Source organism: Nycticebus coucang, chromosome 12 (genome assembly GCF_027406575.1).
Source record: "Nycticebus coucang isolate mNycCou1 chromosome 12, mNycCou1.pri, whole genome shotgun sequence".
NCBI lineage: Eukaryota > Metazoa > Chordata > Mammalia > Primates > Lorisidae > Nycticebus > Nycticebus coucang.
In genome coordinates this window covers 24,998,883-25,015,878 of record NC_069791.1, presented here as the reverse complement: position 1 = coordinate 25,015,878, position 16,996 = coordinate 24,998,883, and the positions used below count along the sequence as shown (strand labels likewise).

The following is a 16,996-nucleotide window of genomic DNA, read 5'->3' as shown; positions in this document are numbered from 1 at the left end:
GCACAGCCTGGAGAGACAGGTTCCCCTGGTGTCTCAGCTGGTGTGACAGGGACCAGTGTAGCACAGTCTGGAGAGACAGGTTCCCCTGGTGTCTCAGGTCTTGTAACAAGGACAACTGTAGAGTCAGGGAAAGGGACTGGGACCAGTGTAACACAGCCTGGAGAGACAGGTTCCCCTGGTGTGTCAGCTGGTGTGACAGGGACCAGTGTAGCACAATCTGGAGAGACAGGTTCCCCTGGTGTCTCAGGTCTTGTAACAAGGACAACTGTAGAGTCCGGGAAAGGGACAGGAACCAGTAGAGCACAGCCTGGAGAGACAGGTTCCCCTGGTGTCTCAGCTGGTGTGACAGGGACCAATGTAGCACAGTCTGGAGAGACAGGTTCCCCTGGTGTCTCAGGTCTTGTAACAAGGACAACTGTAGAGTCCGGGAAAGGGACAGGGACCAGTGGAACACAGGCTGAAGTGACAGGTTCCCCTGTTCTCCCCACTGGTGTGTCAGGGACAACTCTAGTGTCAGAGAAAGGGACTGGGACCAGTGGAGCACAGCCTGGAGAGACAGTTTTCCCTATTGTCTCCAGTGGTCTGACCAGGACAACTGTAGAGTCAGGGAAAGGGACTGGGACCGATGGAACACAGCCTGGAGTGACAGGTTCCCCTGGTGTCTCAGCTGGTGTGACAGGGACAACCATAGAGTCAGGGAAAGCGACAGAGACCAGTGGAACACAGGCTGAAGTGACAGGTTTCCCTGGTGTGTCAGGTGGTATGACAGGGACAACTGTAGGGTCAGAGAAAGGGACTGGGACCACTGGAGCACAGCCTGGAGAGACAGTTTTCCCTGGTGTCATAGCTGGTGTGACAGGGACAACTGTAGAGTCAGGGAAAGGGAGAGGGACAAGTGGAGCTCGGCCTGGAGAGACAGGTTTCCCTAGTGTCTCAGGTGGTGTGACAGGGACAACTGTAGAGTCAGGGAAAGGGACAGGGACCAGTGGAGCTCAGTCTGGAGAGACAGGTTCCCCTGGTGTCTCAGCTGGTGTGACAGGGACCAGTGGAGCACAGCCTGGAGAGACAGGTTCCCCTGTTGTCTCAGCTGGTGTGACAGGGACCAGTGGAGCACAGCCTGGAGAGACAGGTTCCCCTGTTGTCTCAGCTGGTGTGACAGTGACCAGTGGAGCACAGCCTGGAGAGACAGGTTCCCCTGGTGTCTCAGCTGGTGTGACAGGGACAACTGTAGAGTCAGCAAAATGGACAGGAACCAGTAGAGCACAGCCTGGAGAGACAGGTTCCCCTGGTGTCTCAGCTGGTGTGACAGGGACCAGTGGAGCACAGCCTGGAGAGACAGGTTCCCCTGGTGTCTCAGGTCTTGTAACAAGGACAACTGTAGAGTCAGGGAAAGGGACAGGGACCAGTAGAGCACAGCCTGGAGAGACAGGTTCCCCTGGTGTCTCAGCTGGTGTGACAGGGACCAGTGGAGCACAGCCTGGAGAGACAGGTTCCCCTGGTGTCTCAGGTCTTGTAACAAGGACAACTGTAGAGTCAGGGAAAGGGACAGGAACCAGTAGAGCACAGCCTGGAGAGACAGGTTCCCCTGGTGTCTCAGCTGGTGTGACAGGGACCAGTGGAGCACAGCCTGGAGAGACAGGTTCCCCTGGTGTCTCAGGTCTTGTAACAAGGACAACTGTAGAGTCCGGGAAAGGGACAGGGACCAGTGGAGCACAGCCTGGAGTGACAGGTTCCCCTGGTGTCTCAGCTGGTGTGACAGGGACCAGTGGAGAACAGCCTGGAGAGACAGGTTCCCCTGGTGTCTCAGGTCTTGTAACAAGGACAACTGTGGAGTCAGGGAAAGGGACAGGGACCAGTGGAGCACAGCCTGGAGAGACAGGTTTTCCTGGTGTCTCAGCTGGTGTGACAGGGACCAGTGTAGCACAGTCTGGAGAGACAGGTTCCCCTGGTGTCTCAGGTCTTGTAACAAGGACAACTGTAGAGTCAGGGAAAGGGACAGGAACCAGTAGAGCACAGCCTGGAGAGACAGGTTCCCCTGGTGTCTCAGCTGGTGTGACAGGGACCAGTGGAGCACAGCCTGGAGAGACAGGTTCCCCTGGTGTCTCAGGTCTTGTAACAAGGACAACTGTAGAGTCCGGGAAAGGGACAGGGACCAGTGGAGCAAAGCCTGGATTGACAGGTTCAGCTGGACTGTCTTATGGAGTAACAGAGACATCTGTAGCATCATCTGGATTGACAGTGATAACTCGGACTTCATCTGTAGAATTGGTGACATCTGCAACATCAGCTAAATTGACAGAGATTACCGGGCTGTCTTCTGGAAAATCATTGAATACTAGACCAACAGCTGGGGTCACAACAATAATTGGGTCTTTGTCAGGAGAAGTGAGGACAAATGGTCCATCTACTGGCAGAACCACTGGGGCAGGAGCAACTACTGGAGAACCAGGAAATGGAGTTACAGCACTGGAAGGCAAGTCTAATTAGCTAAAGGTACATAGTTTCATATGGAAAAATCTAATGTTAGGTCAGACCCCCAGGCTTGGCTCTGTATAAGTTTATCTTAGTTAAGTAAGGTATTAGAATTCAAATTGGTGGATAATGATGGCACAATTTTAGAACTTTTGGATTTTAAAGGGATTCCCTAGATTTCTTGAGATGTTTCCTTTTCCATCATTTAGTACAACCAGAGGGTCTGCAGGGTCTGCCATCGGCTCAGGCAGGGGTCACACATCTGGTGCACCAGCCTCTGAAGCCATTACTGCTCAGAACCAAGGAAGGCTCTCCTGCGTGTTCTGGTGGTGATCCAGCAGAAGCTTAGCTGAGACCAAATTTAGGAGCCTAAGATTAAGTAATGTAATCAAGGACATAAATTTTGAGAGAAATGATCAAGGGATGATCTAGATTTATTATTATCTAACCTTGAAATGGCAATGAGTTCATTATTTTTTCTTAAATGAACCATGCAAGGAAAATAATCAATTATTTCTTCAACCAGGCACAACTGAAGAACCATCCGGACCCACCAGTGGAGCAGGTGAAAGTGCAACCAGATTAACCACACCTGGAAAATCAGGCACGTAGCAAGGGAAGCATTTGGCTCGGATTTTAGCTCAGCATAAAGTGTTCTCACAAATAATAACAGGATTGAGAGTGTATTAAGTAAGAAAATCAGAGAATCAGATCCACATCAGCTAGTCTTATGGCCCTGTATTTTGTTAGATGTTTTAGAACCAGGATGGAAGAACAGCAAATCGTCTTTACAATGATGGTTATAGCAAGAGATAAATTTTAAGTAAATTTTCAAAACAAAGAGAGAAAAACTATTCAACACTTAATGGACAACTAGGCACTGCTCGAAATTATATGACATATAATTAATTTGCACAGCAGCCAAGGTGATAAAGGCCACTATTGTTCACATTTTCAGTGGAGGCAAAATGAGGAAGTCAGGGAGAAGTTTAGTTAGCAGGTGCAGGTGAGGACTTAGAGCAGGGAAATCTGGTGCCAGGGCCAATTCCTTACCTACCACACTGCCTTTTCTCCTTTGGCAATGGGTGGAAACTAGGGTAGAAAGTAAATTTATTCCTTGGAAGGGAAATTGCAGAAAGACCTCAGATATATCAAATTCAACCTCTTAAAGAAAATCAGATTAATATAAAGACTACCGTACCAGAACCATACAATAGCGCACAGTTTGAAATTGTCTGTGGTAACGGCAGTGTTCCAGTGTTATTAAATTAAATTTTACCACTTCATTAAATTTTGTTTATTGAATTATTTTTATTATTTGCCATACCTATACCAGGCACTGTGGTAGGTGTGTGGGTTGAGAGGTGAGCAAATCTGACAAGGTTCCTGCTCTCAGGATGTCTGACAAGGTTCCTGTCCAGTGGGGGATTTAGACAGTCAAAAAAAAGCTCGATAATGTGTTCATAATTCTGGTTATAAGTGCTAAAAGAAGATGAAGGTGTTAGTGATATTCCACCTGGTGTCTCCAAGAATGAAGAGGCATTAGTCAGAGAAAGAATAAGGCAGGAAGAGAAACAGGAAGAGAGCTCTAGGGGGAAGGCACAGGATCTGGAGAGTGTGAAGTCGAAGGAGGCTGGAGGGCCCCATACCCGGCCGGACGGTGGTAGAAGAAAAGCCTAGAGAAGTAGGAAGGGACTGATCATCATCCAGAGCCTTGAAATACGAGTGAAGGATTTTACATTTGTTCTTAAGAGCTAAGGGAGGCAACCAAAAGGTGTGAGACAGAGAGTGGCATGATTAAGGTCACCTTGTAAGAAGATCAAAAGGCCCCAGTGTGAAGAAGGGTTGTATAATACAAGATTGGAGGGAGAGGGATTTGTCAGGAGGTGTTCTGGGCCAAGGTGAGAGGCGCTGGCAGGTAGGAGGAAATGGAAAGATTCTAAACACATTTTGGGGAGAACTGTTGAGGGGATTTGGCACTGATTCGGATGGGGATTCAGTGACAGGTAATTTTCAAGTTGCCATGTTTAGTTTTTTGAATGATAGCACTACCACTTACTGAAATAGGGACTGTTAAAAGAGCAGGTGTAGGTGGTGGGACATTACAGGTTCAGGTACGAATAAGCGGAATTTGAAATGTCATGGAGAAGTCCAAATGTCAATTGCCCGTTTTACTATGAAGATTCTTTTCCCTTTGTCTTAAATTTGGCTCCAACTGGAGTAGCTGTGACAACTTCCACAGGAGCTAGAGGGGAAAGCACAGCTACTGAACTGCAGCAACTGGACTCCAGGCAGCTGTGTTGATCAATTTCCAGACAGCGTCCCAGTAAAATCAGAGCACTGCTCTTGACTTTTTAATTTCAGGTTCCACGGGAGCCTTACCTGGATCAACAATTGCACCAGGAAGTGCCACTAAAGTAACTAGGGGATGCAAGATATATCTTTGACTAGTTTTCATGCTCTTTGGATAATTAAATATGGTAAAATAATAATAATGCCAGTTAGATAATTGCAGTGTCCTTAAATGTATTATCTCATTTAATTGTTTCCTTAAGTATTGTTATCTCATTTTGCTCATGAGGCACTTAAGCAAAGGCATTACCTAACTGGTCTGGGTTCCACAGCAAGTGAGATAGTGAAAACAATGTTTTTCACCATTGTTTACTGACTCTAGTACTGTGCTTTTCAGTGTGATGCCTTTTTACTCTAAAGCAAAATAGACGATGATCTTTAATAACTCATCTAGAAAGCTTGCTGCTAAAATAACAAAGGTTAAACATTCTCTATTTCTCATTACAAGAAATACAGCATCTGGTAATAAAAAGTTTGAACTTTTTATATAATGTCAAATGGTGGCATATTCTGAAGCAACATGATTTGGACCATTTTACATTGTTTTATAAGTCAAAATTGTATACTTTCTTTTTACATTTACTCCAAACTGACAAAAATTCACAGATACTTACAGGGCAATTTCTTTTTCCTAGCAATAAAAAATGTACTAAAATATTTTTAAGGCTATAATATAGTGCATTATTATTTAAGCTTCTGGACTAGTAGTTTACTCAGTGTGATAGTACTTGAGAAAGACATCTCTCAGTTGATGGTGTCTCACAAAACCTAGTCTTTACTGACTACATTTTTCACTGTTAGTTTAAGGAATAGAGTATTTACACTTCTATTTTTCTGGCAAATATTTATGCTGCATTTATTCTAACTACTATTATATAGTCCCCTCTGTGAATTTATTTTACAAACTGGTGACTAGAAAAATCATTAATCCGGTAATTTAATTCAAGCTAAATTAATAATTATTTTTGTTCAATCTATTGTACAAGTGTAAGTGAATTGGCCTGATTCATATTACATATTGAATATAATAATGATGTCATAAGTTAACAACAGGACAACTCAGACTGACTTTTGGGATACAGCGTATGATTTGGGGGGTTTACTATATATTTTATCATTTTTGACTTTAAGTTCAAGACTTAATCTTTAATTAAATGGAACCAAAAAAGAATTACAATGCATCTCCCAATAGATCTCTCACTCTCATTTGTATTTCCAAGGTAAGTTTTCATGGGAATAATATACTTTTGTTCTACAACAAAAATCTTGTGTTTCATGCTTTTGAATCACTGAATCAAATTTTAAAAATAAAACTGAAGTATATTCTTTAATTAAAACATGAACTTACTATTTTCTGCATTAGGCCTAGTTACAAGAATTCCATCAGAACTCTTTGAAGGTAAATTGGAACTAAAATGACCCAAAAATATGTTTCTGTGCAGTGTGGCTTGAATAGAATTTCCGTCTTTTCCATATAAACACTGAAAAATATCTAAGAGACTATGAATTTTTCTTAAAATATACTTTAATACATGAAATATTCTTTATAAATTGAAATAAGTAAAAGATTTATATTTAAAAATATTTGGGTTTTTAATTTTAGTGTTGTCAAAGCAGACTGAAGTAGCAGGTAAGAAAATGTGATTATAAATGTGCATTTGAAAAAGCCAAAAAAGATTTTTAAAACATAAAACATAAAAAAAAAGGAGAAATCACAGCCAAAAAAAAAGAAGAAGAAAAGAAAAAAGATATTATATTAGCTAGAATAGAAAAAATGGTAACAGAAGTCTTAATTTATCAGATTAATAAAACAGGAACTTCAATTAGATTTTAATAGCATAGGAATTTTGCTTTCTGTATTCTTATGCCTTCTTAAATTGTAATACATGTGTATCAAGTCCTTTATGTGGTAGTTAACTTCTACACTGGTTGCACAGAAGCATAAAAACTCAGCCAAACAAAAATAACCCCCAAATAGCCCTCTTACTAAAAAAAAAAAAAAAATACCGTATTTCTTAGTAAATTGTGTTGTCATCCACTATTTTCGTGAAAATTATTTAGCTTTTATTGCATATTTAAGTTTTTAAACTTAAAAACAGTTTTTAAAGATAAGTGAATGGTTAGATCAAACAAAAAAATGTTTTAATATGGGAGAATAAAACAGTGGAAATTGTTTCAGGAAACAGTGCTTCTTGGGAGTTGATCAAATAGTGTAATAAGGCTTCACAGGTTAAATGGCAAGTCTCCCACCTGCAGTGATTCCACTTCCTCCAAGGGAAGATGTGGCCTCTGAGACACAAGAAAAGGAAGACAGGCATGATTGGAAAAACAACAAGGATTATGGGCTATTAGAGTGATATTCTTGCCTAGAAATAAAACCCGAGGCAAGAGTTTACCTAACAATTGTAATCAGTGTAACCTGGCTTATTGTACCCTCAATGAATCCCCAACAATAAAAAAAAAAGAAAGAAAGAAAGAAAGAAAACCCGAGGAAGATCTCTTTAAAAGAAGTCCTCATGGGAAAATTCCTCTCAGCTTGCTCTCACTTGTGTTGGAACCTTCAGGGGCAGGAGTTGTGCCAGTGGTGGCCCCAATGGTACCTGAAACACAGACAGTCCAGGGTCACCATGGTGAGTTGCTCTGCATGAAGAGAGCTGCATCTAGATGCCGTATGAAAGCTCCTTGGCATTAGTAACCAGGCTTATTGTACCCTCAATATCCTTTTCTGAGAACTTGGCAGGTGCATAAATCTATGAATTTCTCCCCTTACTCTATTCTCCAAACAAAGAGTGGCAATGTTCCTCGCTCAAGACATCTTTCTTGGCATTCCCTGACTAAAATGAAAGGTAATCTTCTCTTGTCTTTACCAAGTTTAAGACAGTTTACCCACCTTGGTTACCTGAGGCAAAGGTGCACTACTGAGCATTACTTCTGGTTTGATCTAACCATTCCCTTATCTTTAAAAACTGTTTTTTAAGTTTTAAATGAAAAATAGCTACTAGATTTTAAAAAATGACAAGATTTGGTACCCTGAAACTTCTTTCTATTTCAAGGATCCTCATTGAGTGGACCATGGAGTTGAACCCTGCCAGTCAATATGTATACTGAGAAAACTTCTGTTTTCTGGCCCTGAACCTCAAAGACATTCAAGGGTCTAGAATTGGACAGGAAATTTGCTATGGCAAAGTAATGCTACCCAGGAAACACACAGATTAATTATTGATATAAGAAAGCTCAAAGAATGAAACTTCCTAATGTATTTAAGAAATACAGAGATTATTAACAGGCAAAGTCCCGAGTCAAGGCGTATTGACCACCATTTCTTTCTTATTTCAGAAACTTCTGGTGGTGTCTCAGTCAAAACCCTCCATCCCGGAAGTTACATCACAGGTTAGTCAGCACTCACTAGGAGATCTTAATGGGGACGCTTAGGTAATCTGTAGCTCCAGCAGGTTCTTTATTCCTGTCATTCTTTTTTTTTGTTTTTTTTTTTGTTTGTTTGTTTTTTTGTTTTTTGAGAAAAAAAAAACCCTGGGTAGAGCTCACAGTAACCTTAAACTCTTGGGCTTAAGTGATTCTCTTGCCTCAGCCTCCCAAGTAGCTGGGACTACAGGCACCCGCCCCTAGGCCCAGCTATTTTTTGTTGCAGTTGTCATTGTTGTTTAGCTGGCCCAGGCTGGGTTCAAACACACCAGTCTTGGTGTTTGTGGCTACAGGAGCCAAGCCTATTCCTGTCATTCTTTTTCCCTTTCAGAGGCCACAACTGCTACAGGGACCAGCAGAACAGGACTTTCAGGTGGTGAGTCTTGTTCATCCTGAGACTTTGGGTTCCCTTGGTTTGTTATGTGGGATCGCAGCAAAGAACAGAAGAATATAAAAGGTGAGGACACATTTTCTCTGGGGTCACAACACATAAGGACAAGCCATATTGTTAATCTCCCTAGAACTGTCTGTATTCAGGGCCTGAGCTCTGGCTCCCAGAGGTAGTTCTCTGAAGACAGGGATGAGAGTGTCACTGTGTTAAAGTACCCGAAATTTCTTTTCTCAGGCACCACCATTATCTCCGCTGAAGTCAGTAGCAGTTCAGAAGTGTCCAACCCAGGTACTATGATATAAATAAAATGTAATCTGGGCTTTACTCCCATAGGAGTGTTTTATGCATGTGTGTGTGTTGCGGGTGAACGTGTATGCTTTAAGTATTTCATAGAAAACGACCACAGAAGCGTCATAGGAATATTCAGAAAGAACTTTACATTCCATTTTTCTCTCTATGTGGTCATTCCTGGCACATTAGAGAGGCATAAAAAGAAGTGAAACAAACAGGCATGAAACGAGGCTCATCCCTCTGCAATGTTGGGGTGTCCATTTGCAGGGCACCCACGAATAAATGGGCCAAGGAGAGGGTGTGAGAGGGCATTTGTGATTTATTGTTTGCAACATTGATGCCTCAGGAAGGTCATGTACTGTGTCCACTCACTACTTGCTTCCATGAAGAACTGAGACATTGATAAATTGACTTTTTCTTGTCGTAGGTATAACTGGAGTGGGCTCTGAGACATCCACGCAAGCAGAAATTTCCAACACAGGTAGAGTTGAAAGAAAACCATCTCTAACAGGAAATGACTTTTTTGTAGCAGTGTTCTGATAAAATAGCAAAAGATACGTCTTCCCAGAATCCCAACACTCCAAAACTTAAGGTTAACTATCTCTTCCCTAAGAGGCCACAACTCCCACAGAAGGTGGTGGCAACTCTGGAGCTGGATTTAAAATAGCCGAGAATGAGCAACTCATGCCTTCCTCGTTATCACGAGTAAAGGTTTTCATAGAAGAGGCTATAGAGAGCATGGAGAGCGTTTTGTGTTCACCAATAACGAATTTTTGGTCAACTAGTTCTTTTCAAGTTTAGAACATTTTCCAAAAAAACTGGTAATTACTGAGTACAGAGCCCTACCTATAATCCCTGAAGACAGAAGGTTATGTTAATTGTTCCAAGTTATGTCTGCTGTGAAATTAGAACTTCACAAGCTCTTGAAAGGAGATGGGGGCGATAAAACTTCTTGAGAAATTATGCCCTGCAGAAATGTTTTCTTTTAGCAAATGAAGAGCTAAATATTCTCTCCTTGTCTAGAGTTCTCAGTACGTTCACATTTTTTTCTCTGTGGCTCAGAGAGCCAACTCCAGGGAGGATAACAGGTGAGCGTGGGTGAAACCTACTCTGTCTCCCTGACAGAGATGGTCAGGAAGATTATCTCAGGCTGAAACTCCATCACTCGGCTTCGGCAATTACAGCGCCCTATGACAAACCACATAGGGCTTATTATGAGGGAGGAGCCAGGGAAGAGCCAGTTAGGTATAAAATAGGCTTAGACTCTATGGGGGCATCTAGACACAGGTTTGGGGGGAAGAAAGATTGAACACCATGGTGATCCCAGGCTTCTCTGTGTTTTAGCCACCACTGGAGCAGCTCCTAGCACAGCTGGTGCCACTGGCAGGCCCCGCACAGGTGAGTCCTCAGGGTGGCTGGGAGACTTCAGGGGGCCTCACATAATTAGAGGTCTCTCCTGGTGTTATTCTTTGTAAGGGCAATATCCTATTTATTTTACATATTTTCCAAATATCTCTTTCCTGCTTTTCTCTCTTAGAGGCTACAACTTCCCTCACAGGAAGTGGAATAAGTGAAATAGCCACAGGTGAGCACTGTTGGAATAGTGAGCTCACTTGCTACTGATACCCTATAAACATTGCACCCTGAAATTATCCATGACAGGCTCGGCACCTGAAGCTCAGCGGCTAGGAGCCACATATACCGGAGCTGGTGGGTTCAAACCCAGCCCAGGCCTGCCAAATTACAATTACAACTGTAACAAAAAAATAGGCCCTCCCAAAATGGCGGGCTCCTGTAGTCCCAGCTACTTGGGAGGCTGAGACAAGAGAATCGCTTAAGCCCAAGAGTTTGAGGTTGCTGTGAGCTGTGATGCCATGGCATTCTACCAAGGGTGACATGGTGAGACTCTGTCTCAAAAAAAAAAAAAAAGAAGAAAAGAAATTATCCATGACACTCTTGTCTCCCGTATTAGAGAAAATCTTACAATTGTTCATTGACTAAAGTTCAGAAACTCAAATTTCATTCTTTTTTCCTGTGCTGTGAGCAGACTGTCCTCCCTCCCAACTTCCCACTACCAATGCAATCTCACAGTCATGGGTGACAGTTTTGCCATGTGTGACCATCTACAGAGGGAGCTGCTGTCTCCCTGTTCCTGAACTGTAGAGAAAAGAAGGCATGATCAGTCAAAATACCTTTGGTGAATGTGCTGGTGGAAGGTTATTATAGCAGGAGTGCACAGGTTCCTTTTGGGAATAAAAGCCCAGTTTACTAAAAAATGAAATAAACATAGGTTTTGTCCATTTATTTGCTTGTTGTCCTTTGCCCAGTTCATGATGATGAGGTTCTGACCCATGACTGCCCATCTCTTCTTTTAACAGGCACCACTGGGCTACTTCCTGGAAGGACTCTGGAACCTGGGAATGGCAACACAGGTAAGTCCCAACACACAGAGGGGACGCTGCACACTGTCCCTAAACTAATATCATCCGGTCTTTCCCCAAAATCCAGACTCATCCTTGCTTTCTTTACTTTCAGAGGTCACCAGTTCCAGAGGAGCGGGTGGGACCAACCCCTCAGAAGCATCAGGGGGTGAGCTTTGTCAGCTTGAGGGCTGGGGAGTCCAATCTTTTCCCTGATTTTTTTTTTTCGGGGGGGTGGTTATACTGAATGAATAAATGTGAATGAGGGCCAAGGAAAGAGGGTTACTTCCAGTCTGGAAGGGCAACATGTATGTCTGCCCAACCTGAGTAGTTCTTCCTAAAAATTTCAGACACCTGTTATCCTTTCTATATAAGGCTTTCTTCCATGTCTGTGTGACAGTATTTTTTCTGTGGACACCTGTCTGAGGCCCACAGCCCTGCCACAGCCTCTCCAGCACCCCCAATTCTCCAAAGTACTGTCACCTCCTAACAACTACCTGACAAATTTTGTCTCTCACTGAGAAGACACAGTGAGAGTCTTTCCTCTGACAGAAGACTGTCAGGCCCAGAGGACATGTGCACAAAGTGAGTGACAGGGGCTTCTTATGTAGACTTCCACTGTTTACTTCCAGAGCTACCACCTCCGATTCACTTAGTCTCCACAGCAGTGCACAGGGTTCCAAGCCAGGGAGGAAGGGCTATTTGAAGTCACCAGTGAGAGCTATAATTATCTGACATGCGTGTCTGGTAAACACTTGATAAGGACACTATCACCAATTGCACAAGTGAAAACATTTAAAACACAAGCCTTTTTCCTTTGTCCTGGGACATCAAGGAGCCAACTCACTGGACATGTCTCATCTAGCTTAATTTTATCTATGAGTAATATATATTTTTTCACACTCTTGAACACTTTCCAAATATGTCTTTCCTGTTTTTCTCTCTCAGAGGCTACAACTTCCCTCATAGGACAGGAAACCACGAGAGGTGGAACAGACACAGGTGAGCAGGGCTGGGTCATCACATTCACTTGCAAATACCATCTCCAAATGCAGTGTCTGGATACATATTCCTGTCACTCTTGTCTCCCATATTAGACACCGTAAGGTAAAGTAATGTTGATTGACTAAATCCCAGTGACACAATTTCATTCTTATTTTCTGTGGTTTGAGCTGACCCTCCTCCCACCCACAGGACCATCATACAGCCATTTGACGAACAGTTATATTGATTTCATATAGAAAGAGCTTTTGTCTTCCTGTTCCTGAACTCTAGAGAAAAGAAGACCCAACAAATAAAACAGATTTGGGCAAATATACCACTGGGAGAATTCTGTGGATGCATTTTATAGATTATCTTTTGAGATTAAAAGCCAAGTTTACTGAAATGTTGAATAAATATGTCGTTTTGTTCCTTTATTTCAGTGGTTCTCAACCTTCCTAATGCCGCGATGTATTTTCATTGTTACAAAGGGGTCGTGACCCACAGGTTGAGAACCGCTGCTTTATTTGCTTCTCACCCTTTGCCCACTTCTTGATGACAAAATACTAACCCATAGCTACCAATCCCCATCTTACTAGTGACCTCTGGGCCGGGCTCCGGAATGACTCATGAACCTGGGAAACACAAAACAGGTAAGATCAAAGCACTCGGGGAATTCCACACAATCGCTCCCAGGTAACAGGGTCCTTAAATAACCTAACCCTATACCTCCCACATTACAGACTGGACCCTACTTTCTTTTCTTTCAGAGGCCACAAGTACCACGGGAGGTGGTGGGGCCACAAGATCAGAAGCTGCAGGAGGTGAGTTTTGTCAGCTGAGTCCTCAGAGTTCTCATCTTTCCCTGTGTGTGTGCTAAAGTGAACAGATAAATGAGAGTAACTTCTAGTGTGAAGGACATGGTGTATGTCTGCCCAACCTGGGTAGTTCCTCCTAAGAATTTCAGACACTGGCTATCTGCTTTTGGCCACCTCCTGGGTGACAGTGTCAGTTCTCAGGACACGTGTCTGAGGCCCTAGGCCCTGCAGCAGCCACTCAGGACCCCCAGTGCTCTCAGCTGTGCTCACCACAATTCTCCAATGTACTATCCAGACCTAACAACTATCTGAAGTATTTATAATATTTCCATGTTTCCTTTCAACAAATGCACATCTCATGAGGCAGAGAACTTTATGTATTCCTCTCACTGACAGGACAATGTCAGGCCCAGAGGAAGTACTTATAAACCTTAGGATGAGTGACAGGTATTTGCCTATGTAGACTGTGACTATTTACTTCAACAGCTACTACTGTGGGTTCACTTGGCCTCAGTAGTAGTTAACAGGGTCTCGAGCCAGATAGGACGGGCTGCTTAAAATTAGCAGGGAAGGGAATAGATATCTGACCTGTGCATTGTGTACTGTGAACACTTGACGATAATATTTATTACCAGTTACACAAAGGAGAATGTTGAAACCTTCAGGATTTTATCCTGTGTCTTAGATACCAGGAAACAAAATCCGTAGATATGAAATAGGTAAAATAAAATTAAGCTTCCTTTCTTTTATAATTGGCTACAGAAGAAGAAATAGTAGCAAAACTTTAGTCCAGATATTATCAAAAGTAATTCATGGTTCATTAACCTCTGAAAACCAACTCTTTAGCAGTGGTCTTCCAGTGGTTCAGACCACACCTCTGCTCCTAGAATGTGGCTCTATTAGCGCCTTTCCTTTTCCAATTTACGTACTTCGTACTTCTGGTGCTTTCTCTGGGACAACGTCTACATCTGGAGTTCCCAACAAAGGTATTTGAATAAGAGGAAATGTCTTACCTGGAATGGATGAGAATCTTATGGAACTTCAATGATAAGAGAGCACCTTGTGTTTCTTACTGGCACATCACCATCCTCACACCTCATGATTCCTCTGTCCCATCAGAGGTCACAGACTCCACAGAAGGCAGGGCCTGTATTGGACATGAATCCAGAAGAGGAGACGATGAGCCCCCAAGGGGTTGATTGTTGCCATGAATAATGACTCTTATTTCAAGGCCTTTGTTGTAACTGTGTTGGACTCTAGAATGATGTGCATTCACTGAGGCACAGTACATGTAAGACCTAGTATGTCTTTCTGAGAATGTACCACTAGTCTGTCTTGAAAAGGGATTTGTCTTGCATTTGTCTCAGAAATTCTGAGAAATTTCTCCTGAATATATTCATTTACATATACAAAATTCTGGAGTATTAGTAGGAGATAAAAATAATTTTGATCCAGGGCAGTATAGACAATCTATGTGATCTTGGAAATGTGTCTCCATGAAGGTTTTCACATCCCAACAACAGTATAAGAGCACATTATTTTCTTGATATCTAAAAATCCCAGAAAATTTTACTTCTTGAACTGTATCTCTGGTGGGAAAACTAGGCCTGTGTCCCTGTGAGGGAATGCCAGGAATTTTACCTTGGTGGGAGAACTAGTCCTTCCCTTTGCTTTCAAAACAAAATGGTCAATGAGAATATACACAGGTCTCATTATTAGGAGAGAGCCAGGGGAAAGTCTATTTACAAATGGGGAAAAGGAGCTTAGATTCTTTCTAGAGGCAGATCTTTGGGAAAGGGGAAAATGGAGCAGCTTGGTGACCTCAGTCCTCTTTGTGTTTCAGCCACCACTGGGGCAGCTCCTGGCACCAGTGTTGCCCCTGGCAGTTCCAGGACAGGTGAGTCCACAGGTTGGCTGGAGAGACTTCAGGGGTGCTTCCATAATCAGAAATTTCCTTGGGTCCTATTTTATCTCCGAGTAATACCATAACATTTTATTGCCTTTTAATATTTTCCAAATGTATTTTTCCCATTTTTCTCTCTAAGAGGTTACAACTTCCTCTGGAGGACAGGGAACAAGAAGTGGTGGCACAGGCCCAGGTAGCCTGCTGTGGCATCACATTCACTTTCTAATAATACCCAGTAAAGATGTCGGCTTGAAGCGTGTCTGTGCCACTGTTTTCTTTTCTATTAAATCTTACTATAGTTCACTGATGAAAGTGCAGACACTGAAATCTCCTTTTCATTTTCTGAGCTCTGAGCAGACTCTCCTCCCACCCACCAAAACAATGGCAATGGACTGGCAGTTACACAGGTGATCTAGACAGAGCGCTGCTGTCTCCCTGCACAAAATGAGGCCTAAGAAGTAAAAATGGGCCTTTATAGATTTACTGTTAGAAGGATAACACCTTCTATGAGAGCACCATAAAAATTATTTTGGGATTAAAAGCCCAGTTTACTGACAAAAGACTAAGTACACAGGTGTTCCATTTCTTGCTATCTTTTCCCACTTCCTGGTGACCATGCGTTGACCCATGACGATCTGTCCCTTTTCCTATAGCGACCACTAGGCGAGGCTCTGGGAAGACTCTGGAACCTGGGAATGACAACACAGGTAGGTGGAAAGCACACCTGGGATGCCCCATACAGCTCTCCTGTGAGAGATCCTCAGGGAAGGGGCCTAACTTCCCACACCCCAAGCTCACCTCTGCTTTCTCTTGCTCTCAGAGAGCACAAGTTCCACAGGAGGCAGCGGGACCCCTGCATCAAAAGCCCCAGGAGGTGAGCTTCCTCAGTCTGAGGTTTAGAATTCTCATTCTCTTTTTGTTTGTTTTTGTTTTATTGTTCTTTAATGTGGAAATGAACCAAGAAATAAGAATTAGGGCCAAGGAAGAGCATTACTTCTTGACCATAAATGAAACATGTATGTCTGCCCATCCTGGGTAGTTCTCCTAAAGAATTTCAGAGCTACTGATCAACATTAGGCATTTCTTGGTGTTATGTGAGGCAGTGTTTGTTTTCTAGATGCCTGGTTTTGGTCCACAACCCTCCCTCCCCTGTCCCTCCATTTTTGCTCTCTGCTCATGATGATTCTCCTAAGTTCTATCACCTAACAACAACCTAACACACTGTTATGCTGCAAATCTCACCAGTCAGAGAACTGTGCCTGCTCTTCTTACTACCAAAGGGATGTCCTGTGCAGAGGAAATGCTTCAAACTGTAGACGAGTGACAGCAATGTTCTTATCCAGAGCATCACTCTAGCTTCTTCAATAGCTACCACAATGATTTCACTTGGTGTCAGCATCAATCTGTGGGGCCTCAGCAAGTTAGGATGCACTACTTAAAATCACCAGCAGAAGCTACAGATTTCTGCCATGTTTGTATTGCCATGTATTGCCATGTTTGTATTGTAAACAGAGATTAAGACATTCTCCTCTGTCTTGGAACACCAGGGAGCAAACTCCTTGGGCATGAAGTAGGGAAAGGGAAAGGGAAATTTAAGCTTCCTTCTCTTTTCTAAGAGGCAACAGTGGAAGGGATAGTCAATAGCAAAACCTTAGTCAGTAAGTTGGGAAAACAACTACAACTTATGTTCATTGTATCGGGAAAGAGAAGTTCACAGGGTATGCCACCAAAGGCTCTTTGCCATGGCTGAGCATGACTCTGTTTCCAGTAATATTTGTCCTAGTAATCCCTTTCCATTTTTCCTTGTAGGAACTCCTGGTGAATTCTATGGAACCACCACTATATCCGGAGTTTCCTACACAGGTAGGTAAATTAGAAAGCTCCTCATCTTGAATGCAGGATACCCTCGTACATCTGTAGTCATGGAAGAGCCCCCAATTAC

The 16,996-nt window shown here is 42.9% G+C and overlaps 1 protein-coding gene across 1 annotated transcript in view; it reads left to right on the top strand.

Moving 5' to 3' along the window:
- MUC19 (mucin 19, oligomeric) overlaps positions 1 to 16,996 on the top strand; it is a 157,878-nt gene that overhangs the window by 106,339 nt on the left and 34,543 nt on the right. The window contains 23 exon segments of the mRNA XM_053556581.1: positions 157 to 469; positions 518 to 1,227; positions 1,444 to 1,555; positions 1,658 to 2,005; positions 2,108 to 2,473; positions 3,953 to 4,135; positions 6,428 to 6,454; positions 7,389 to 7,454; positions 8,161 to 8,214; positions 8,579 to 8,623; positions 8,873 to 8,926; positions 9,357 to 9,410; positions 10,274 to 10,327; positions 11,308 to 11,361; positions 11,465 to 11,518; positions 12,298 to 12,351; positions 12,930 to 12,983; positions 13,101 to 13,154; positions 14,992 to 15,045; positions 15,194 to 15,247; positions 15,708 to 15,761; positions 15,875 to 15,928; positions 16,864 to 16,917. Coding sequence (XP_053412556.1) covers positions 157 to 469; positions 518 to 1,227; positions 1,444 to 1,555; positions 1,658 to 2,005; positions 2,108 to 2,473; positions 3,953 to 4,135; positions 6,428 to 6,454; positions 7,389 to 7,454; positions 8,161 to 8,214; positions 8,579 to 8,623; positions 8,873 to 8,926; positions 9,357 to 9,410; positions 10,274 to 10,327; positions 11,308 to 11,361; positions 11,465 to 11,518; positions 12,298 to 12,351; positions 12,930 to 12,983; positions 13,101 to 13,154; positions 14,992 to 15,045; positions 15,194 to 15,247; positions 15,708 to 15,761; positions 15,875 to 15,928; positions 16,864 to 16,917 — 2,926 coding nt within the window.